Consider the following 25,695-nt stretch of genomic DNA (forward strand, 5'->3'; position numbering starts at 1 on the left):
TTCGGTCGGGGCAGGTTAGGACAAACCCTGCACCCCATGCCTGTTCTTTGATGGTGTGTGTACTCGGGCAGCGCCATCGCATATAACCGTTTCATTAGGCGATCTACAAACTCAAGCAAGGTACTTTCAAGTCAGTAACTATGATATCAGTGCAAGCTAATGATTAAGCCAGAAGCTCAAAACAAAGCTGAACAGGTCTGACCATTTGTAGGGGGGGGGGGGGGGAGGGGGTCCCCACTTTCATACACTGATAACTTCTGTAAGCAAGAGCTCACTGTCGTTCCCCAGCTCTGCTCCCTCCCCAGCAGCTGGGAGACCACAGGGTCGGTACCGCCACTGCAAAGCCCGAAACGGGTGGGGGGTAACAGACAAACGCAGGTACCACTGAGCAGTCCCATGTCACCGGCAACGCAAAACAGCTCATTTGGGAGGACAACAGAAATAAAAGCTAAGGTTCTAAATCAACAAACATAAGTAGGTGTCCAACGTCAAGACGCGACTAGTTCAGAACTGAGAGGAAAGAGATATACAGGTATGAAGGTAAGAAAGGCATGTTGAAAGCTGCTCGCCTTCTTGTTTATTCAAGGGGGGGGCGGGGGGGGGGAGGTTGCTGTTGCTTAATTTGCCATACAAAGTACCGTGGTCTTGCATCATCCTCTCCTCCTCTAAACTGTTCAGGAAGAGATTTAATGGAATGAAAAATTTCTAGATAATTTTATGAAATGGTTCTCGCGTAAAGTTTTATTCTATCAGAAATGTTACTTACAAACACCCACACAGGCATAAGATGCTCTGAAGAAATGGGGTGTCTTGCCTTTTAAGCACTGTTTTTAAGAGTTGAACTCCACCAACCTGTAACTTATCTCCAAGAAAAACTTTGGTGACAAAATGTAGCATTTCATATCCTATTCTTCATTTCTGAATATACTATATTTGTTTTGAACATTCCCAAATTAGCAGTCTAATAAAAATCCTCAAGGTTAAAAGGGAATCCAACCAACAGAGAAAAACCTTTTTTCCTCACACAGTTCTTTTTGTACAGAAATGGAAAGACATACTTTCATTAGATGCCCCAAGAGCTGGGTGTTTCTTAAACTTTTAAAGAAATAGAAAAAAATATTAAATTTATTCTGACACAGTTACGGATAATGCTTCATGAACAATGGAGATCCTGCATCCAAGGTTGAAATTAAGACTTACTACACATTTTTATGCTGTGTAATCTAAGCTCTATATTTCAAACATCCATGCATTTACAAGTGCAGCTCTGTGCTTGCTGATTCTTCACAAGGCACTTTGCTATTTTAGATGGTTTCAGGCTCTGTCTGATTCAGTAGCCCCTCAAAACAGCAATCAGACAGCTCTGGACTGTAGCTGCCATGCAAGTTAGTCAGCAGTCCCTTCACCTAAACAGGATAGGCAGAGCAAAACTCAAATTTAACCAACCTTCTGGTATATCGCCTGTCACAAAACGGGAGGAGATGCACAATCACGTTCAACCCAAGATCCACAGAAGGCGGCTTTCTTACAGCTTGCTGCGAGAACTTATCACACATGTATGTGACTTGAAGGATCCGAAAATTCACTAGAGAATATATTCCATTTTTTTATTAGACCTCCCCTAAAAAGAGTGAGATGTTATGCCCAATTTACCATTTTCATCCTTAGAAGATTGTAAAACTGCTGATTCGAATCTTTCTGCAGTACTAAATTTAGTATCTTCTGGCTACCACTTGAACATACTGCTAGGTAGATATACTCAGCCTCTAAATTGTTGCTTAGATTTACACTTCAATTAACATCATGGCAAAACATTTTAGAAGATAATCAGATGCACTTTCACCATCAAATTCAAATGGATGAAGATTTTTCCACCCTTTCAGCTGAAATGCAGTAAGTGACTACATGTTTTCCTGCTTCAGCTCCATACCAAAACTGGCCAAGTTCAGCAGCAGCTGCCAGGAGTCTTGACAGACTATGCAGTCAAACTTAGCTTCCTTAGAAAATCCCTAAACATAACTGAGGTCTGAAAAAAAATTAATTGTTAAGAAAATTTGTAGGAATATTGCTTTTTTTAAAATGCATCTGCATAGCAATTACATAGAAGAAACATCTTCAGAAATACCCCTCACTGGACACTCCAAGGACTGAATAGATTAGTTCACATTTTTTCATTTTCACACCCCCCCCCCATCAAAAGCATAATACGCTGACCTCTGCCTTGATCCGCGCAGAGTGTGTGTGTGTGTGAGGAGGGTTATCATCCTACTTTATTAAAATGGACTGCTTCTCTCTCTTCTATTCTGGTAAGTAAAATAATCCACCAAAACCTCAGAGGACCCTGTTACATCAGCCAACCAAAGCTGGAAAAGACTTGAAAAGTCTTTCTTGTAGAGTTTTCAAAAGCTGTAAGAAACTGAGTAGCAAATCATGTTTTGGGGCTTTTCTGATTCAAGTGAGATTTCACCTGTATGAAAAACATAAGCCACTATTAAAAATCATTTTAAAAGACATAAATGAACTTCGCAATACATTAAGGACTACACTAGCCATAGAAGAGTACCGATTTCAAAGAGCACGCTGCCACAGACAAGATCTCCTGCCTGTGGGCGTGCACACAACGGACTAAGAAAGCCTGGGCTCCCCAAGGAGCACACCAACTTGTTCTCTGTATTTCTTTTCTAAGGCCCCCCAGAATATCATGCTCTATAGCACTCCACACAAACTTCCCAGCTGGCAAAAGCTCACAACTGTATTTTAATTAAATAACAGCATGTGGGTTACACATGGGCTCTATTTACTTCTTTTCTAGTGAATCCACGTATCTTTTTATAACCATCAGCCTACAGAACATAGCTCAAACCATACAGATGTTCTATAATTGTCTCCCAGCCACGTCAGTCCAGCAGTCTTTCTGGCTGACTAAGGGTTTGTTTCTGAACAAGAACAGCACAAGATGATCTTCTGCCCTTGAAAAATACTAGTGATTATCTCACACTTCAGCCACCCTGGATCCGTCAAGGGTCTGCAGTTTTAGAAAACAGAGAACACACATTGCTAACCAGTACTGCATGACTAATTACCACAGTAGCAAATGGGACCTCATTATTCAAACATTGCTGGATACTTTTACTGTTAACATCTACTCCACCTACAACTCAAAAATACAATCCTGCACAAAGAAGTAACAATTCCTATTTTTTCCCCTTATTCAGTAGAAAAACAGAATTTTATGGTTACATTATACTTTCCAAAAGCTTCTTTCAGCTCATTTTGAGCTTTACCTGTTCTCAAATACATATAATTATGCTAATGACTATATAGGGTTGGAAAGTCAAATTAAAAACAGGCCTGCGTGTAGCACAGCGCATAATACACACACCATGAGAGGCAGGTGGAACTTGCAGCACAGCCTCATAATGAGCGTGAGCCATTCAAGTCCACAGGATCTTTAGCAATGGCTGAGTCCCACCACCACCACTTCCCTTCTGGCAGCACTAGCGTGCATGGAACTGGGAAGGCAATCCAGCTGAAGACCTATCAAAAGGATATTGGGGATTAGTTTTCACCTAGACTGGATCCCTGAATAATCCTTCATCAGCAAAGCAGATGTGACAGAGAAGGATGGGCAACATTAGTTTAAACTAACTGCAAAAACAAAGTCTCTGCTTTTCCCTTGTGGAACCCCCAGTCAGAAACCCATTCTCCTGATGCTTACCTGCCTCACACCCCATCGCTCCGCTTGTTAGCAATTATTAATAATCCATGAATTTAAGTGTTTGCTGCAAGTCATCATTCCACATACAAACAAATATCATGACCAAGTACTTGCAAAGATCATGACAGTTTCAATTCCATCTCGGGCATCTTAGTCTGTCCATCTCAATTACGCTCAGTCTTCAGCAACCATCGAGGAGCAAAGCCTGCCCTTGTAAGGCTGTTCTGGTCTTGCATTCCACACTGACTCTCTTTCTGTTTCATTAGTAAGAGAACTTAATTTAACCTGTTGTGTTTGACATTATGGACTATTTAAAGACGCAGCACTGTGCTGAGCTTACTTGCACAGCTCCACACTCAATTCTTGGGTTCCTCAGACACTACGAAACAATTTATTTTTTTTTTTATATGCTCCCTATTTTTGCCTCTGTATTCTCTATTTGCCATCTGAATTGTCATGTTCAAAGAGGGACTAGCAAGCATTCCTAACTACAGGCTGAATTTCTTACATGTAACACCCCATAATAAAAGCTTTTACTACATCACCTTCAAATTCTCATTTAAAGTAATAAAGAAACACTTTAGTACTCAGTCATCTGAAATGCCAAGTAATATTCTCAAGGCTTCCCAATGACCTGCCAGTTCACAACAGTCCTGCTCCCCCTACAAACCGTTGCCTAGTCACCCCATCACCCTGGCCCATCAGCAGGGCCCTAGCTGCACATCTGGCAGAAACACAAAAGCCTAACAGCTGGAACAAAGGGTTTTGTTTTTTTTCTTTCATTCCAAACCAAGACCAACTGAACTGCTTTAAAACAGTCTTGGGAAAACACATAATTTGGTAAGAGCCTGGGCAGATATAGTATGTTTTGCTTTCCACATACAAAAACCAAAACTGTTTATCAAGCTGGTTTCTTTAAAATGCTCCTATCTACTTGCCAGTTCTCACGTCCCCCTTTATCTTCAAAATTATTTGCTATTACACTGAGAAGAAAGACAGATCCCCTGGGTACATTTTGCAGAATAACTGGATTTGGGGAAATCTGAAAAACAGGCAAGTTTCAATCAGGTTATCAGATTTATGGGTAAAAACTGTCTAAGTTTGTCTGCCAGGTTAAATCTCACTTCACTGGCAATAAGTCAGACTTACAGAATTAAAGGCACTTCCTCTGTTACTGTCAGTGAGCTGTCACAACTGTTCATAGAGCAGTCTTACTGCACAAAGTCTTTAATTTTGATCTTTATTCATAGCACATAGCAATCTTCTTCATTTAAGCTTTAAAAAAATGAAAATAAAATTAACACAGAACTTAAGTTAAACAAAAGACTTACATTTAGTTCCATGAACAAAAGACTGGAATTGCTCGGGCTCCTGTATCTGTTTACACTTGACAGAGTTCAAAACCTACCATAATTTCAAAACCATAACAAGCTGCTTGGTGCATGGGTGCAGAAGATTGCTGCGACACGCATCGTCTAGGGGAAATAGAAATAAATCCCTTGGTCCAGTCAAGGTCAGTTCTGAGAGAGGAGAAAGAGGTAATACGATTCACACCACAGCATCCGTCTCTATCTCGAAGCCAGCAGCCCAGGCAACAATTTGCAGCAGGCTAGGCACCTTGTCTATAGCTTAACATCCTTCAGACTCACACCTTCCCCATATGTTTCCAACACACTGGGCATCATCAGCTGTGATGCAGGTACCTAGTATGCCCATACTGGAACAAATTTATGACACGGGCCCCAACAAAACCAAACACTGCTGCACAGGTACTCTGAACACAACAAAAACCTCGCTTCCCCTCTGATTTTTACACAGTATCACAGATACCTTCACAAAGTAACTGACATGACCTGGACTCATCATTAAGCCAATCATTAAGGTAAGTTTGCTTCTTATTCCATCCGTTTTCCCATTTGCAGTACCTAGCTTTCCCATTCCTCAAATCCAAGATTCCCCATGAAACTTAACACAGCCAAAGATGAAAGGGCTTTGTGGTTTTATCTGGTTTCTTTGGGTTTTTTTTCTTTTTCATGGCAGTACGACAAATACAATTCATTCAGGTGCCTAGACTGTTTCACCTGCCACAATACTGTAAGCAGTCTACGGTCAGAAGAAAGAAAGGAAAAAAGGGAGAAACAATAGTTGAATGGAAGGAGTGTTTCAGCACAAGGACTTTGTACAGTGTCTATATAGAGTGAAATCTCTTTTGTCACCTGAAACACTGGATATCTCAATATTTACACTACATATTTGTTTTCTACTCCTACTTTTGTTTCCTACTGAAACTGAGCAAATTAAACTCACGTATACAGTTTTAATTTATACTTATTCAGAATTTAAGATAAGTTGCATAGAACTTGACATTAAAGGCATTCACCTCATACGCATAGCCAACTACAAAAGAGACTGAAGTTCCATTTTCAGACTTTTTTCTTAGTTTATTTTAAAAAGCTCACAGAGGCCTCACAAACTAGTGGGCAAGAAAGAGCAGTAGCAACAGGTTCTGGATCAATGTTTGGAAAGTTTGCACAAGCACACATTAATACAGGAGGTTTTTAAAGAAAGGTGCTAAAGTACTTCATAAAGTATCTCAATGTAGCCCATGGCTATTTTTAAAATCTTTATTTTAAACAGAGGTGGTAATAACCTCAGAGTAATACTAATTTCTTAAAGTAATGCATTTCAATCGTGGCAAAACAATTACATTTTGAAATTCAGTGCCAGTGGCTTTGCAGACAAATACTTTAATTTATTCCTCCAGATTGAAGAGCAAAATGAAATTTCTTGACACTTATGCACCATAACTGCAAAAAGGCCTATGTAATAAAACTGTCTCGGCAATTTGCCTCTGAAATCTGAGTCTCATCTGATCTGTAATAGGTCACAAGAATTCTTTGTTTATCATCCAGTCAAATTTGCTTCAGGACAACTTCTGCTAAGAAACTAATTTGTGTTCCTTTGAAGACATCACATTCCCTAGTACACAAGTGTCCACACAGTCCATGTCACGTTAGGACAAATACTCATCATGGTCTCATCTTCTACCCCGCAGTCTAACAGAATGGTAGCAGTGCAAGCTCTAGAAGACTGAATCACTTTGACAGCCATCCATTGCAAACAGAAATGATAGCACCCACACGCTGCACATCCTTATTCCACAACTACATCATTCTTGAAGTTCACCTGCGGTATTATACTTTTATTTGGTAAATAACAGAGCTGAACTCACTTGACAGCCATCACGCTATCCTGCCTACTCCAGCTGAGAGGTCCAGGGTGAGGAGAAAACAATGATCCAGAACAGCCCAACTCCAGGCACAGGAGGTACAGGAAAGCTTTATTCTCTGCCTTGCTGTGTGCTAACCTGACAATCCTCTCAAAGCACAAACAGCATTATAAAAATAATCATGTTTTACAGCAAGCCCAAGAGAGTCCCCTCATGCAGAGGCAGAAAAGCAATAAGAACATTCCCTGCCACAGAGAGTGACTTCAGGGAGGAAACTAGCAACCTCCCTGCAGACCTAGGGCACAGGTTTTGCCACTTCTCCAATATAAATTAATACACTCTGCCAAGGTTTCATGAACAACCAAATAGCTCATAGTCACTGGATATATATTCTTGAATATCAGCTAAGAGAGGACAATAAAAAGGAACAAGGAAAGACAAAACAAGAAAAATATATCCTTTCTCCAGGTCTCACACAGAAAGAGACCTGGTTAGACTACAGGGAGGACAAAATGGGGTTGAATTAAAAAAAAAAAAAAAAAAAAAAAAAAGTGTAACAAAACACCCACACTCCCCACGTACAACTGTCACCTTGCAGCATCAGTGGAACATTCCTGGCAGGTGAAGGAACAGGTATGAACTGTTCCCAGAGCAATGTACATAGAGAAAGCAGACACACTGTTCCTCAGGCTTGGCACGGGTTGAACACTGCTGCCAAGAGGATCCAACACTCAGGGTTGGTAAAAACAGAGCTTACATTGGACAGGGCCTCCCTTCCTTGCCTGCAGTCCAACTCCTCTTTCCCTTCTCCCCCACTACAGAATGTGAGGTTTGTTTCCAAAGATCTCTGCAAGCAGCATATCGCCTGTATGGGGAGCAGAAAGAAATTTTTTTTCACCCTATTTTGTATGATTTGTCTTGATTGTTGGTACTCCAACCTTCTTGCTCTGTATACATTCATCTGTGTTAAGAGTGACTTGGAGTCAGAAGCATGAAAACAAGAAGAAAAATGCATCTGGTGCTCAGGAAGTAAAGGTTAAAATGGCAGGCTCTAAAGAGAATTAGAGGACTTGGAAGCAAGTATGAGGGACGTCCTTGACATTCTATAACCCCAACAAGGTGGCAGGAACATTAAAGGGGTAAACGTCTCATACCTACCTAGTAGTAATTTATTTATTAAAGGTGAAGCTTATGCCTGAAGATGGATTCCCACCTCACCCACATCTTCTGACAAATCAAACATTCTCCACAGCACACAATGAGAATTGTCCAACATAACACTGTGAAAACAGCAAAAAGCTGTTGAAGTGTTATGTGTGCAGCTGATTAAACTTCCGTGTGCAAGGTTCCAAACCATTTTTACATACAAAGAGCTACCACTTCTAACATCTTTTCTTCTTCAATCTTTTTGAAAAAATAGAGTGACCTAGTCAGAACAATTAATTTGAAACACACAGACATCCACACACTTCAAACAAGACAAGAAAAAGATTAGAAATTTTGCTGGGACATCATCTTTTTCCCTCTCACGCAAGAAGCATCTTAGCGCATATGAAATGAAGCTTTTTATCACAGAGAAACATTTTGCAATGTTTGCTAAAGAAGGTCAGATACAAAACGCATCTAATCTGCCTGCGAGTCCACCCCATAGCCTGACTCTTCTCACTAGGAACACTTGGTCCCCAGCTGCCATGCACTCTCTACCCACTTTCATAAGCTCTCATCCACATCCCCCGCCTCTGCTACCACCACCTTTCCCAACATGTTTCATCATATCATGTGGCTTACATCCATTCTTCAGATTATGAATCTTTGAGGGTACATTTGCCTTACTGTTTCTGTAAAGGGTATGTAACACTCATGTACATTGTAACAATAACAAAACAACAAAAAATTCACAGCACTATCACCTCGGTAAGATAAAATTCTGTACCTTACGTTCTCATTTAAGAAAAATCACATTTGAGTACAATACTTCTTACAGATTTGAATCAAAAAATGATAACAGAAGGGGCAAGAACAGGAGGAAGCAGAGGCACAGACTGAGTCTTATTAAGTTCCAAATGCACTTGAAAGCTGTGTTTTCCTCCAAATTAACCAATAGTAGAGAAACCAGGTAAGAAGGGGAAAAAAAAAAAATTTGCATTCCTTGTTTTCCTTCCAGAACTACACATGTGATAGAAGAAAACACATTAATAATTTCCTTGACTGAACACTCCAGATACTTCTTTGTACCTGCCAAAATAATTTTACCTTCCTACTACCATGGTCATCATTGATGGGATCAGTGAAAAACTGCAGTTTCCCATTTCATTTGTAATCAAAGTAGAAAGCCAGTCATCCACTCCTCTGTACAAAATTCTGCGCACTTTTACAGTAGCATGTAATTATTCCAAGATTAATAAAAAAATCTGTAAGTAAAGGTAATTGTGAAACAGAACTTTTAATCTAAGTTTTGAAACAATTTAAGTTTAAATACAATTACTAGTAATAATTGCAACAACTAGAGTGCCAAAACAGTTTTTCGGAAAATATTAATTCTTTTGTCCCCCAAACTATGTTCCTCTTGAACTTGAGAAAGGCCCAGTTAAACATCCTGAACATGCATAGCTTTTGTACCTTGAATTGTTTCAGTATAAAACAAAGCTATCAACGTTAAAGCTGAGGAAACAAGCTAAAAATATACTGTGTTGTTTGAAAGCCCACGTACATAATCATTCAGCACTTCCCTTCCATCTCAATGGAGGAGGAAAAACTGAAAAACAAAACAGAAACAGGAAATTCCTACAGCACAAATATTCTGGAAAGTACTAAAAACATTTTCTTTACATTTGTTTACATCAAAAGCATCAAGCCAAGCAGAAGATGGATAGTTACAGTTTTTTTCCATTTATACAAATAAAAATCCAGATGATGAAAGTTTTTTGTTGATAAACATTACCATACAGACACTAGACATTCCCTCGAATGTGGGCTGAAAGCTACAAACAAATTAGCTACAAGCTTAGCAATGAGCTAAGCGTTAGCCTTTGTATCACCCAAGAATGATGCTATGGAAAACCAGGAGCTATCTTACAGTAGGGGAGATACCTAATGGCAACAAGAAACACAATGTGAAACTTATCCGTAAGAAAAGGAAGCTATTTGCAAAGTGAAATGAAAATATGAGCATGTAAACAGATACAAAGTAGGCTGAACACCACATGCTCCCTGCAAATGTGCCCAAGTGTTCTCAGGAGCAGTTCTGTTGTTTTGATCAAACACACGATCTCAACAGGCGACTGATTCATTTTTCCCCAAGGTCCCAATCTTCAGTTAGGGAATCTCCCCAGCATGCCAGGCAGCCACAGGACAAAAGCCTCAGCCTGCAAAGGATCTCCTTGCACCAGGGAGGCAAAACAAAGCTGTACCATAGCCAGGGCTCTTATATTAAGTCCAACATAGGAATGGTTATTTCTCCATCACTTGATCCAACGGACACTCACACGTTAAGCACAGGTAAATGCCAAACACCTTTAACAGAGACTTCTTGAGGTCAGAATGTGGCCTAAAATACCTCCTAAATACCTATTAAACTTTTCTCACAGGGCAAAGAGGGTAAGTGAAGTGGAAGAAAACAAGCATGGGAACATGCTACTTCTGCTCAAAACAGTAACAGGAAGAAAGGTTGGGAAATCTCTTGTTCCCTTAAGAGCGAGTCAAATTACGTGCAAATGAGAAAGGACAATCCGATATGAAGAGACATTCAAAGTGTTTTCTTCTCTTTGATATAAAGTTTTACCATCAATTCAGACCTGCATATGGGCAGTCATCCAAACCCCTCCTCACCAACACCCTTCTGCAAAGACATCAAAATCCAACTTCAGGGATAATGCCAGATTCACCAATTTCATTCCATCACCTTAAAATTTCACCACAAAATTCTGATTCATCTCACTAAATGCTGTCTGAGCAGTTTTGTAGCATTACAGTTCAGCCAGCATCTCACTTTTCAGAGGCAGTCAGCCCTGGTACGTAGGCTGGATGGGGTTTGTCATCCCCACCCTGTAACAGCAGGAATCCCCTTATGCAAGAAGAGTTCTTCTCTTGTGCACAGCAGAGCTTTTGAGGAAGCAGGATTTGGCCCACACACATTACATTAAGCCGGGTCTAGCAGTCAGAAAATGTCTCCTCAAACCTCACAATTTTTAGGTGTTGCTTGGTAACACTACACCTAAAGTCAGGGTCCATTTCAGCGTGCTCCCAAGCGTCAGGGAGCATGGACAATTCACGACACAGCAAACACAGGCAACCCAATTTCAAGAAGTGACAGACAGACTGCGTGCTATACTGGGGAATGATATGTTCTCTGAACAGATTTCATAGAATCATAGAATCATTTAGGTTGGAAAGGACCTTTAAGACCATCAAGTCCAACCACCAACCATGCCCACTAAACCATGTCCTGAAGTGCCTTGTCTACGCACTTTTTGAATACCTCCAGGGATGGTGACTCAACCACTTCCCTGGGCAGCGTGTTCCAATGCCCGACAACCCTTTCAGTAATGAAATATTTCCTAATATCCAATCTAAATTTCGTCCAAAACACACTACTCTCTTAAATCAGTCAGTAAATGCCAAGTTTACTATTTCTTAAATAGTGCATTTCTGTCATCCTTTTCAAAGAGATAAAATACAGAACTTTTCATTACCATCTGGCTGCAGAAACTGGTAGTATTTCTCTTTCTCATAGAGGGTGCTCAGGTAATCTCCAACTAATGAAGGTTCAAATCTGACTTTCAGAATTCAGAGAGCACTCCAAAGGAAGAGCATGCTTTTTTGTGCAAGGGATTTCCTTCTTCAAAGAGTAGTAAGAAGAAGCTGGAAGGTAAAACTGCATCTTAAATCATTTCAGCTGTTCTCAGCTTAATCACATACTGCCTAACAACTGTCTAAACCACCTTCCCACTGCACAGCTGGGAAGCACTGAGTGCCTGATTGTTCTTTCCATTTTCTCCCTACAAAACACTATTCCATGCATCTTTCATTTACAGTAGCCACTTCTTGATCACAGTAAGTAGAACAAATAGCAGGTATAAGTTTATACAATACGTCCTTCATCCATTTTATCTTGCAACATGGCATTTTTATTTTTATTTGCCATTGCTGTGTAAAACTGCATGCATACGTGATTCCATTATTTCTTGGACTCTTTGCTCTTACTGCCTCCTCCTCCTCCTCCCATGCACAGCACGTCAGCCCGATGTCACCTGACAGGAGGGCGGCTGCACAGCCCAGCCACACAACAGCCCAATGCTCCCATGTCCCCCAGGACATGGTCAGTGCACTGGTGAGGTACCACAAGCCAGCCGACTCCATGCTTGCACTGAGCTACAGCCAGCCAAGACGCTTTTCTGGAGCCCAGAGCAGTGCCTTGGTACCAGAATACTCCCGAACACTGCAGAAGACTACATCTTAAATTGCTTATCAGGGTCATTGTTACAGGCGTGGCCTTCATTTACATTTTTTAGATTAAGTGTGTTATTTCCTGCAAGGTCTGGATCTTTGTGGAGCTAAAACAATGATTTGCTAAAATTCCTTCTGCATTCTCAACTATATTTGCTGTATTTCCTGCCCTGAACTGTGACATACTGCTGAATTATGGAACAAATCCAGAAGTAAATCCAGTCTCATCCAACATCTGCAATCTCCAACCCCAGCAATCAAAACTTGCCAAATATGCACTGTGGTTAGCAAATAATCTATACTGCCTTCCTTAATGTGGCAGGTATTTATTAGCCTCAACCGTGAATCACTAAACCAAATAGTACATTTTTTCCAAACTTCATTCAGACTTAAGATTTACCTTAAGTTACTTGTAAAGAGCAGCTTTGCACTGCAGCACAGAGTCCTGTCATATCTTGAGGAAAGTCCACTACAAAGGACTACTTCCACCATGCTCAAGTTGCTCTCTAAAATGCCGTTTCCTTTCAGTACAGTAAACACACACAGGCTGTATGAACAACTCACGACTGCTGAAAGAACAGGAACAATAGTGGGAACTTGGCTGTCTCCCAGCATTAGCGACATGGACAACAGCATGGGAAAGCAGGAACTGAGTCAAAACAACTTTAGATCAAAATATTAGTAGGGAGGCAGTGAAGTTACCTCTGCTTTGTATGTATAAATGAGGTTTAACAATCCACTTTAGCCTTGTATCAGAAGCATACTCCCTACTTCAGACTCAAATTAAAGGGGAGGGGGGCAGGGGCAGACAGACCCCCAGCTCCAGCTGCTCTGAGCCCGGAATGACACGGTCATTACAAAAAAAATTACCAGGTCTACAAATGGTTACATCTTACTGAATGCAAACCTTATTGCACTGAGTTAACCTAGAATGCACTATTTCATAAAAGCATTTTATGGTATATTAAACTTAATACCACACCTACTTAAAACAAACTATCTTGTATTCTGCTCTGTTTCCTTGTGCGAGCTCTGAAGCTGTGCAAGGATGAGTGGCCTCCGGCCAGCACGCCGGCCTCCCACGGCTGAACAGCACTCTCTCGCGTTCCTGCGGAGAATGGGCTTCCTTGGCCAGGTTTATTTTGTCTGCTGCTCTTAGCAATGACACAAAAGTTAGAATTCCTCCTCTACAGCAGCATTCAGGAATTAGGAAAATGCCCTGCAACAGGGCTTCGTGTACTCAGATTATTTGAAACGAAGATTTAGCTGCTGACATCAGCACAGCAGACACACCTCAGACACTACCTGGGTGTGAGGGATTTTTAAGCCTTTGGAAAAAATGTATGCCTGAAATGCGATTGTCCCATCATCAAAAGTAAACGCCATAACAGAATAGCAGCACTGTCGACAGGAAATCCCCAGGCAGCACGCACAAAGGGAAGCCACACAACACCAACACAGAATGCCTTCCCTCCCTTAAAGCAGCGATAACCATTACCCGTAGCACACAGACCGATGATTAAGGTTTCCTTCCATTGCCCATCAAAATGCTGCTGCAATGACATGCCACGACAGCATGGTTATTAACGAGCTGCCACTTCCTTTGGAGTCACCTGATAAAGAGGTATCAAAACCACTTTTAAAAGGCAGCAACTAAAATCTCGTCAAAACAAACTTTAGATCTTACTTCTTAAATACCTCAATTTTCTTTGGATTTTGTAATTATTATTTAATGACTGTCTATAAAGAATAAGGTCTTTTTAAACTGTCACAGTGCTGCAGGGTAACACTTTATTTAAAATATGCCATTTTCTTTTGGATGCTTTCAGGATGTAGCATTTGTTTGCTATTTGAACAAAGACAAGTGCCAGACTGAGAAGAAACAGGTCATCAAGAATGGTACCTAGCATGCTGCGGAGACTCACCATCATCATCCACACCAGAAGGCCAAAACTGAGCAATGAAACTGGAACCCATTTGCATTTCAACTGTGTAACACATTATTACGTATGTATAACACAGCTACAAGATTTATGAGAGATTCTCTGCTCCTAACAGGACACTGGGCTCCCACAGGCTTTTTGGACCTTCATTTTGTTAAAGTGGAGCCATGACCACTCTTAGACCATACCTATAATGCTTTCATGTTTTCAAGGCATCTTCAGGAACCCACCTGCCCCAGATGCTTTTCCTGTCACACTGAGTTGAAACTAATGAAACTATCCATTTTATGAGGCATCAGGATTTGTGCATCTACCACACACACTGTGGGGGGATCCAGACCAAGCCAACATCTAGCTGTCAGGAGAAAGACCACATCTTCACTAGAGATCACAGTGCACTCTCATACACTGCACTGGTGTATGGTGCACCCAGTGCACTGGGGTGCACTGGTGGCTGCTCTCAGCTTTTCCAGCTGTCTTCTCTCATCTACTGACTTTATCTGTCCCTGCATTGAACAGCAATCACACAGCTCTCCATCAAGCCCCAGGATTTTGATTGTTGATTGTCTCTGATACCACAGCAGCACAGTTGGAGGCCCAGCCAGCACTCTGAGCCGGGTCCCTCACTAACCATCAAACCAGCCAGGACCATTCTAAAGGTGGCTTAGCAGAAGCAACCACCAAAGTCACAGCTAGTTCCTGACCAAGGTACTAAAAATTGCACAGTTTGCATCCTGACACCAACCCTTCTCTCCCCACAAGCACTGCAGCGCCTGTTCAGAATCAGTCAGAGCTCCTATTCTTTTCCTTCAGCACCTATCCTGGAATAGATCCAGAGCTTTCCTATCTCTTGCCAGCTCTGCCCCCACTGCAAGAAGTCTGGCCTCCACTCACCAAGCTGGCTTATGTTACCTGGTTGTACTTGTGACACAGATCATTGTTTATCAGTGTGCTCCTACAGTAGCCTTGGATACATCAAAAAAGAGATTACATCATCAAAATTGCAGCATCCCACAAAATGCCCTGGGGCAGAGCAACAATTGCTCACAACTTTGAGATGGCTAAGGACAGGAACAGAACCGAGAGCGCTCCACTAGTAGCTGTGACCACAAGCAAGCCAAAAACGCTGGTTATTGGACAAAGGGCATTACAAAGTAACAGGAAACCTCATTACTGTGGCTGCATACCTGGCATGCTGACCAGCTTGACAGTGTGACTGATGCAAGCAGCTGGACAACAAGACTATTGAGCTGCACTTAAATGACTTCTTATGCAAGTCAGACCTAAAGATGTCTTGTTTCAGCTGCAGCAAAGCTCCTCACCAGCTGGAAAAGGGATGATGAATACCCCATGTACCCCGGAAAATACTCAAATATAACAAATATAGCACATGGTCACTGAAACACGGGCACTTGAATACAAAATTACAAAAATTAACCAATTAAAGATGATGAAAAGATCACAGATAGGAGGAAGGTACATGGCAGGGCAGAGAAGGAAGTGATGATACAGAATACAGAGAGCAATGATTCAGTCTGAATTTCAGCCGCTCAACTACAGATGACCACAACGCATTTGGCGATTAGTGCGCAGTGCTCTGCTTTATGCTTATCTGAGCGTTTGACTTGAAGGGGACCAAATAATAAGTACAGTTTGTAACTGAAAATATGACTGAAAGCAACTCAGTAAGTTTGGATTGCAGGTTGATGGAAAAGGCAGCAAGAGTAATCAGTACTGACATCAGCTCGATGGTGAAGAGCCAGCCCTGAAAACACCAGGAAGAGGAGCACCACCAGCAGCCTACTGGAAAACACAGGCTAAGGCAGGAAAACCACAGGCAGCCCTAGCAAGAGCTGCAGACAGACCTAAAAGGCAGCCTGGACCCTTTTACCCCTACTACCAGCAAAAACTCAGTTGTATGCCATCCAGGTTATCTCACACCACCTATAACCTGAATGGTTAGAATCAAAGGACTGATACATTGCTGGAGTCACAAAACCACAAGCTTCTGAGAAATTTCTCCCAACAATGAGCACATTTGTAGTACAAAGAGACAATTTACGGAGAGTGAACCAAACACAGACAGGTGTTTAAGAGTCCTGCTCTTCCCCCATCAAAGAAACATCAACTAATGACCAAAACCAGACTGTGTTATCACACCAGCTAGGAACTTCTGGATTCTTGAACAGCCATCCAAAAGACTCATAAAAGCCTTATGTAGCCATCTGCAAGGCTCAATCAACCCTCTTGGCTTTCCTCTTTTATTTTTCTTTTCTTTTTTCACTAGTTGGTACAGTTGCAGCTATAGCTCTCAGTAGCTCTCGTTAGTCCATCTTCTGTCATCAAAAAGTTCAATGCTCAGTCTACTCTAGGAACCTGCTGCTCAGGAATCCCTGTTTCAGTGTAATGCATCACACTAAAGACGACAACAACCAAGAGCAAGCTGCAGTATTTCAGAGTCCTGCAGCATGCCTCATTAAGAGTGCAAATGATCCAGGTTTGATAAACTTGCTCTTCTCATTATTACAACTCAAATTTAAAAGGGAGCTCATGGTCGCATTTCTAGACAGAACTCTGCCTGCATCTAATACAACCTACTGAACAAAACATTTTGCCAGACACAAAGACCACTTTTCAGAAATTTAGAGCTGTCACTCAACACCCATGACCACAGGACACAGACCTCTTGGTGGCCAGCTATAATTTCACATACTTAGGCAGACCACAAACTATGCTGTGCTCAGAAAATACTATGAGGATTTCTTTTGACAACTTTCCTACACATCACAATAATATATATCCTATTCGAAGATCAGAAGAGGAATCAGCAAGTAATTAGCAGATAGATGGCACTGAGTGGGTCCACTGATGTCAAACTCCACCACTGCATAGGAGTAAAACAAATACACAGCAGAAGAGATACAACCTATCAATAACTCAAAATAGTAGCTTTAAAAATGGATTTTCATTATAATATTTTTTAATTAAGAGTTACAGCTTCTTCAAGTATGTCTACTTAATGAATTAAGTATCTTAGCTCCCCAAAACAGATTAAATAATACAAGGCTTGTCAACTAACCCCAACATCTCTGGTTACTCCTGATTATAAATAGACAGAACTGATAAATATCTCCTTAGTAGCCTTCAGCTGTAACATCAACACAGAAAGTGTCAAAAGGCACAGCTGTGCTTTTCCCTTAAAACTTCTTTTTTATATATATATATATATATATATATATATATATACTTAATATGAATATCACAATTGTCCTTCCAATATTTTCTTGCAACACAGCAGGAGAGTGTACACTAATGAAAATGCCTAAGAAATACTTCAAGGCCTCTAAAAGAGCATATACACACGGAAAATCTAACATACCTGTTCTGTTACAGACTAAAACTGCAAATTGTAGATACCATCCCAGTGACCTTCTGGACTGAGCAAAAAGTTTGTTTTGTTTTAGAGGTTTTTTTCCTTGCCTTATGGAAAATCACCAGATAGATGTGAAAGCAAAAGCATTCAGAGATCTCTTTCACACTTCTCTTTACATGAAGAACATTCGCACCCTCATCATACTAAAATCTGATGCATCGTGCTAATTTTTTAATGTACAATTTAAAGAAAGCTTGCCTCTTAAAAATCTAGCTAATCAAATTAAAAAAAAATAAAAAATAAGAAATGTCCAAAGACTTCCATGTTTTATAATACTAGTCTCTGACAGGAAAAGATTTTTAAGAAAATGCCCAGTTCTTCAAGTAGTATTTTTCTCTCCCTGCTGCAAAAAATTTACAGTAGGCAATCTCATCTCACTACTGATGAAAGCACATACAAGGCAAGGATTGTACAATTAAATGTTAAATGAGGGAAGCCAACTCTTTGCTATGGTTTTAAAATGTGCCTAGCAAACAGCTAACATTAAAAGGTTTAAAGTGTCATTGCTGATTACATGCTGAATTTACAGCTGAAAAATTGCTAGATTCATGCAGACAATACCACAAACAAATGCAAACTGATACTTGATTAGTACAGAAGACATTAAAACATTAAGTAATTGGGTTCAAAGTAATACAGCATCTATTTGTAAAGGCTTTAAAAATCAAATTCATCTTTTATAAATGTGAAAATATCAAATACCAATCACTATGCAAAAGTAACCCTCCAAAGCTGGCAGACTAGCACAGTAAAGAAAGACTGTTAAAAAGAGCTTTTCACTGAAGAGGGCCCTAAGGATTGTTTGAAGAGGAAGTGCTCACCGAGACAAGTGAAACCTATTAACAGAGTCAAATTAAAAATAAGTAAGGAATTGTAAAAATACACACTTCTAAAGCCATTAGTACTGGCCATTTTACTTAAATAGCAGGCAGCAGCTCTAGCTAGCAGCAGGAGGAGGAGTACTTCTGGAAGCAGCAGTCTCCGGAGTCCAAGGATAGCTTTTAAACAAATGGGGAAGAATATTTCCAATATGCAGTATGCAAAACTACAACTCCTATGGTTACACATAAACAAGGAAGAAATTCCAATTAATAAGAGGGTTTTCTGAGGCACATTCAAGTAATCTGCAGTCTCCTCATTTTAAATGAGGATTAAAGATAAAATAGCCTTTCTCACCCTAAATAAATCCCAAGTTTAATGTTACTATTCAGAAAGATCAGAAAGAAACTGCAAAGTAAAACCATCGCTACACATGAACATTCTCAGGATTTCTGAAAACAGTTAAAAACATCCAACTTGGTAGGTGCAATTACATTAAAGAGTACACTTACCCACAAATATTGCAGCAACTTCAGCAAACGTGGACAGTAATAATACTCCATTTTCCAAAGAACAAAGTTAACAAAAAACCATCTTCGTTAGAGTCAGCCTCCCCACTCTTCCCCGGCTCCAGCAGAAGTTAAAAGCAGACCGGAGCAATTAAAAGCAACATGAATAATGTACAGTGTCTGTTTACACAGCTCCACGTCACCATGCTGAGCTCTGTGCCTTTAACAGATGCTGTGGCTACTTATAAGCAGTAGCTGAGCTACCGGCACCATGTGACTTAACCACTTGTTATTTAGCATCTAACTGCTCAGACTTCTCCCATGTCGGTAATCCGTAACGTGTTAGTCTAGAATTAATAATAGTACTTGGGGTTTCGCACTAAAAAGCCCTTCATCTGGAAGGAAAGAGAAGCTTCTAAACCCACTCGGTTTTGTAGGCTGGATTATGAAACGCTATTAATGCCACCAGAGTTGTCGGGGTTGCTGGCTGACCTTATTTTTCGGTAACATACAAGAAAAAGAAAAAAAACCACACACAAAAGAAAAGCTCCTGCTTTTAATATAAAAACATCTTTTGGGAACGAGAAGAAATAGACACAACAAAGTGTCTTTTTATATACCACTGGAATGTTCCCAGCAAACGAATACTACCAAAAAAGGAAGAAAGCCTGGGCAAACCGAGTTATTAACCAACACTGGGTCATCCTCCTCTGGGCTGTTAGAAATCGGAAGCAGAGCTAAACGACCAAACAGTGGTAGGTATTTTGTGAAGAGCAAAAACTGGAATTGTAACATTTCTATCTGTTCCTTCTTTTTTGACCTATGTCCTTTTTTTGATGGGAAAAGGAAAGACAAGTGACAGGAGCCAGTCAAGGGAGGACCCCGACTGCCTTTCCCCCTGATGCAGCACTCAGACTCTCACCTTTCCTGGGCAGGGACAACACAAAGGTGACACAAAACAGCTTCCAGGACTCCACAATTCCTTTGCTTGCAATTTTGCTTCTGGTTCTTTAAGAACAATACCTCCACTTTTCTAATGGTTACCTATAAGATCTCATAGAGCTGACAAATTCTTTTGATTTCTTCCAGGCAGGTTCAGTTTTTAGGCTAACAGAACAATTCACACATGATGGGGTTTTTTAGTACATCTGTTTACATCTGGGAAGGAGTGAAGCTGCAATATTAGAGGCTTTACACAATCAGAAGATGAGAAGGCTTACTTTTCAATGGGCAGGAGAGACACCTGTGATGGGCAGAACTGGAAACACTGGTGAACTGTGACATGCCAAACTATAAATTCATCTGCACATGTTTATAAAATATTTATCCTCTCTCCCCTGCAGTTCATTTCCAAAATATTTTTAAGAGACAGCTCATGATTTTCTTAAACAAATCCTTCTCCACCCACACACCACAGTCTCAAATAAGTGCATCTTTATATGGACAGCATTATGGATACCAGATTTTCCTCGCCAAAGGACAAAACCCCAAAGTTTAATATAAAATAATAAAATGTATAACCAGAGGCTTCAAAATAATTCATGCCTACACCAGTTCTAGTACCAGAGTGCTCCGTTTTAACTACACAAAGCAGCAATTTTGGTTATAAACCATAGTTGCATTAAAGCTGCTCTGTTTCCAAATGAAGTCACAATCCTTTCAGCTCAACAGAGCAAGCGCAGTTACTTCTATTTGGGGAATGAGTTGCATCACACATTCTACAGTTTTTAATTCATAAGACTCCTATCAGTCCTGATGACTTAATCAGGAATTGAGGATTGTGACCGAACATCAGAGAAATTAAAGACTTGTGTCAGCTGTGATGGAATGATTATAATTTATGAAAGACAATACTCAAAAACATCTTCTGAAATTCAAGTGGTTTACTATAGCACGCTGCAGTTATAGTGCCTTCTAAGGGAGCACAGGGTGCATAACAACCTGAAGTCTCACAACAAGCTACAAAACCAGAGAGCATTTTTAGTTTACAGATAGTTACAACAGAGGCTCACAGTCCCTCTGCGAATGTTGCATTCAAGGTCTAAAGGAAAAGACCCCTACAACAGTCTAAGGCACTAAGCCATGCAGATGAGCTCTCTGCCTGCTAGAGAGTCCAGGAGATTTGCAGCTAATTCTGTGAGCTATAATCCCAGTTGTCCACAGCAAACATAAGAACAACTTTATTTTTATACCTATACTATGATTCAGGCAGGGCTAAACCACAACAGACAGAGTATTCTACTTAATGAAGGAGTAAATATTTTTAAATGGGCAGGGAAAAGTTTTGTCTTCTTGATACTGTTAGCTCTAGCAAAGCAAACAGGAAGTTATTTATTCACATAAATTCTATTATTTTCCTTAATTCTCTGTTAGGTGAATACCTTTAAATCTGAAACTATTTCCTTCTTTACTAGAATCAGGCTACATCAAAGAGTGAAAAGGGAAAGGAAAAAAATCTTATGTTGGAATAGAACCTTTAAGCACTAAGCTACAATTAGCAGTAATATTTATAACACAGTCAGTCACTTGTTAAAAAAACACTAACAACAAAGTTTACAATCATAAACTTATTCTAACCTCCAAGAATCAGAAAGAAAGGCCAAAATATTCACACAGAAATCATAAATTAGAAGAATTTGCCTTAAAGGTGAATTTGTGTCTTTGTCACTCATGCACCCCAGAAAGCAGAAGTCCATCTCCCATCCTAACACAGCTATCTGGCTGACTCCTGCTGCGCAAGTCACTTTCTGAACATCTCAACAAAAGGCAGCCAAGAGAATACTGAAACATCTAACTACAAAGTAGCAGGAATAGTTTTACAGATCATAACACCTTCTCCAGTACACAAGATGTATAGTGCTACTGACCTCAGAGAAAAATATATTCCAAGAAATCTGTCAGTCTTCAAAGATCTTCTCAGTTTGAAGGTTTTAAAGCATGACACCTCCGCAGTCTCAAAGACCATCACATTAAAATCCAGACTTCATTATCCTCTATTCTGGAACAGCCCAAATAAATAAGGGAACAGTTCCAAACTGTGGTATTTCTGTTATTCATGAGGAGAGAAACCACCTTTTCAAGTTGTAGAAGACATTATTATTTTTTTTAAAGTACATAGAGATGTTGTAGCCCAATTCTTCCTCAAACTCCAGCTTATAAACCACTGGTAGTATGATACGTTCACAGTCATTAATTCACCACAGTCTTCGAAGGTGGTGAAGTCAGGAAGCTGCTGCTGTAAGTACAGAACACCTTTCCTTTCCACCAGGAACACCACCTCTTGAATGCTGTGATACTTTACCAGCCTTGTAATACTTAAAGCACTGAAGATTTTCTTTGTAAAAGACAAAGTACCACCCATAGTAAAAACACAGACAATGATAGTCTACCAACGACACTGGAATCTTTATAAAAAGCGTTACTCTGTTTTTAAGCAATACAAACTCAAAATAGCTAAAAAAATGCAGTCTAGATGAGTGTGAAATCTCAAGAGTATCATCCTTCACAGTTTCAACCACCAATCCCATATCATCAATTGTATATTGTAAGGCTTGATTTCAAAAAAGTCCTAAATAATGTTTTGAAAAATAACATCATTGGAAGTACATTCCCTAGAATATAATCACAAAGAAATTACTTCTCCAGAAGTAAAATCATACTATTGCACCTTGCATCCATTTACAATTGTGTTCATCCCTAAGAATCTAGTTCATTAGCTGTCCTGGAAAATTTCATTCAAGTAGTTGTTTATTATCATAGGCAGATGGGAAATAATGCAACAAATACATATTAATTTAAGTTGGTTTGTTAAATATCAAAATAATACAGGACAGCTCATTACACTACTTTAGTAATGAAGGTAAATGAAAGTGGATCTTTTATTCTACATTAAAATTTGCAACTTATCACTTTGAGCACTACAGTCTCATTAGAAAGGTAACAATATCTTGAGTGACCGGCAATATGTACTGTAGCATATTTTTTGTCACTATGCCACAAGAAGAAGCAAATAACTTCACAACTAGACAGACAGACTAGAAACCGTTCAAACAAAACAGCAGCAGTTTTGTTTTTTTCTAATACTCTTTTAAAGGTGTACTAAGCAAAATACAGACTGCATTCAAATTCAGAGGAAATATGTCACTTAACTGTGATTCTCCTGTGAATCTCTCTTGACCTCTCGCATCCCTTGAACTCAACTACAATGTGTCTCTCCACCAGAGGGAAGTATTGAAACATACTGATGAGAACAGCGACTGCACAGCAAAAGTCTTTGTATTTTCTCCAAATGAAAACAAAGCTATTAACCTTGGTGCCAGAAGAAATGGTTCAGTTTTACATAATCTTCTGCAATATCTATGTAAGGCTTTGGAAAACATGAGAGTATGGAGAGTTTTCCACCTCCCAAAAGCATGTAAAAATTACTTCTCTGCACCTGCTCACTCACAATTTATATGCACGAAGGCCAGACTGCCCTTTTTGCTACCATGGCACTGCAGAACAACAAATACACCACGATTAAGCTTTTCAAAGCAATACAAAGGACTAAAGCACTCGGATCCTACTGAATTCCAGTGGATGCTGGACATGCAAGTTTTCTCTTCTAGTGGGGTTGACAGCCTTCCTTTCCGGTATCAGGCTACACTTGACGAAGTCAAAGGTTTATTCTGAGTAACCTCACACTTAACAACCAAGTTGGAGAATAACAGTTGTATTTATCTGAGTACACTATCTGAATAGTTCAAGTATCCCAGCACTATTTCTGTAAGCACTTTTCTCCCACATATTCTACCTTGTCAATGACACCTTTACATATTTGCACTGTAAACTGATGGCATAAACCAACTTCTAGGGATTGAATGATAACTGCCAATTCTGTAAATAACCCAAACTTCCCCTAAGATGAGCATTCAACCTGAAGTCTATGCTACAAATGGGAAAGACAAGGGATATCAGCCCTTGGATACCTTCGATGAAGTTTTAAGACTAGAATTGGAACAACGTGAGCCTGTTTCCAAAACTCCTATGAGGAAACTTGTTTACAAAATCCTTATAGCTTTGGCTGTTTTCTTTTTCTTCACTAGAAGAGAAAAAAAGAAATCAGTTCCTTTTCTTTTTTGTCTATTCTCTAGTAAAGGGCTGTAAATAGCAGTATGATCAATTACAAAACCAGGATGTATGCAGAGGGCAGTACATACAGTCACCACATGAGTGTGCTAGCAGACTACGAGGACAAATGAGATTTGCCCTTGGGACGGTTAGTATGGCAACATCTTTCAGTCACCCCTTTTCCATACAAGTGGAAGAGTTTTGAAAAGATGTGGGACATCCAGATTTTCAAAAACTTCAAATATGTATGCATAGAGTTATAAAAGAGCGCACTTTGATGTGACTACAATATTATTCCAGTGTATAAAATCTGTTTCCACGCACAAGGTTAAATAAAAATAAAAACAAAAAAAAAAACCAACAAAAAAAAAACCCAACCCACAGAACAAAACACAAAACCCACAGCACTGCAGTGGTTCAAAACAAGTTCTTCCAGTAAGGAAGCATTTGAGTGGCAGCAGCAATGTCTCTTAGAAGTATAGAGTTCTGTGCTGTTGGTGCAGTTTTCAAATCCTTTATTTTCCACAGAAAATTTTGATATTTCATTTATTATATACCTTTGGGAAGATCCAGATCTTTGCTTTGTATTTTAGAACAGCATCTGGACATAGGATGCTACTTCCCAACACAAAATTCATCTGTGGGCTAAAGTCAGAACAGCCTTCTGCAACTTGGGAGAACATCACCCAACAATTTTAAGTGGGAAATTACCCCAAAAGTATGCATATTAGAGACAAATCAGACTACCAAAAATGTCAGCTGTGATTCTTCACATAATTAGTTCTCTGTGTGTTCCCTACAGAAAGAAAATTAAAGTAATTTTTCAGGCTATGATACAGTTCTATTTGTCTGCACAATTTTCCATAAAAGATTTTCTGGAATCTAACCAATTTTCATTACCTAAGCTGAGAAAAAAAACCAAAAAGCATAATGATCTAGACCCATCTTAAGAGTTCAGGATGAAAATTCTTTGCTTAGAAAGAAAAATGAACACGCTGCATGGCTAATGCTTTGTGTATGCAAATTTGGCATAGACCAGTGTGGTAGAATCCCAGGGAGAAGCGTTCTCTGGCAGTTAAACTCCACAGAAAGTGCATCTGCTGCTTCTGCTAGGCACACACATCCTTTCTTTCACAGCTATTTGCAAAACCGATAACAGTGCTGAATGGAGTAAGCCAAACTGCATTTCTCATATCTCTCCCCTAGCCCCTGCCCAAGAACCTCCTCCAAAATAACATACCATCCCGTTATCTGTCCTTCTGTCCTTATAAAAACTGTGGCGGCTTCTCCGAGTAGAAACCAATGAGAAGTCTGTTCCGGCTGCTTTGTCTGAACTCTGCTTGGTCCACTCTTTCCTAGAAGCCTGTTAAAATAAAGTTATGTATGTTGTTACATATACATGCATACACAGACGTATGTATATAAAATGCCCTTTTGGAAAAAAAAAAAAAAAACAAAACAGAGGAAGTCCAAAGCTGAATATGCAAAAT

At 39.9% G+C, this 25,695-nt stretch overlaps 1 protein-coding gene across 2 annotated transcripts in view; it reads right to left on the bottom strand.

Moving 5' to 3' along the window:
- KIAA1671 (KIAA1671 ortholog) overlaps positions 1-25,695 on the bottom strand; it is a 65,090-nt gene that overhangs the window by 30,245 nt on the left and 9,150 nt on the right. The window contains exon 4 of one of the 2 annotated variants that reach the window (XM_049804557.1): positions 25,446-25,568. In XM_049804557.1, the coding sequence (XP_049660514.1) occupies positions 25,446-25,568 (123 nt within the window). Of the gene's footprint in view, positions 1-19,099; positions 19,292-25,445; positions 25,569-25,695 lie in introns of those variants that run through there. The other variant, XM_049804559.1, reaches the window with a different exon arrangement.

Source organism: Accipiter gentilis, chromosome 7 (genome assembly GCF_929443795.1).
Source record: "Accipiter gentilis chromosome 7, bAccGen1.1, whole genome shotgun sequence".
NCBI classification, from domain to species: domain Eukaryota; kingdom Metazoa; phylum Chordata; class Aves; order Accipitriformes; family Accipitridae; genus Astur; species Astur gentilis.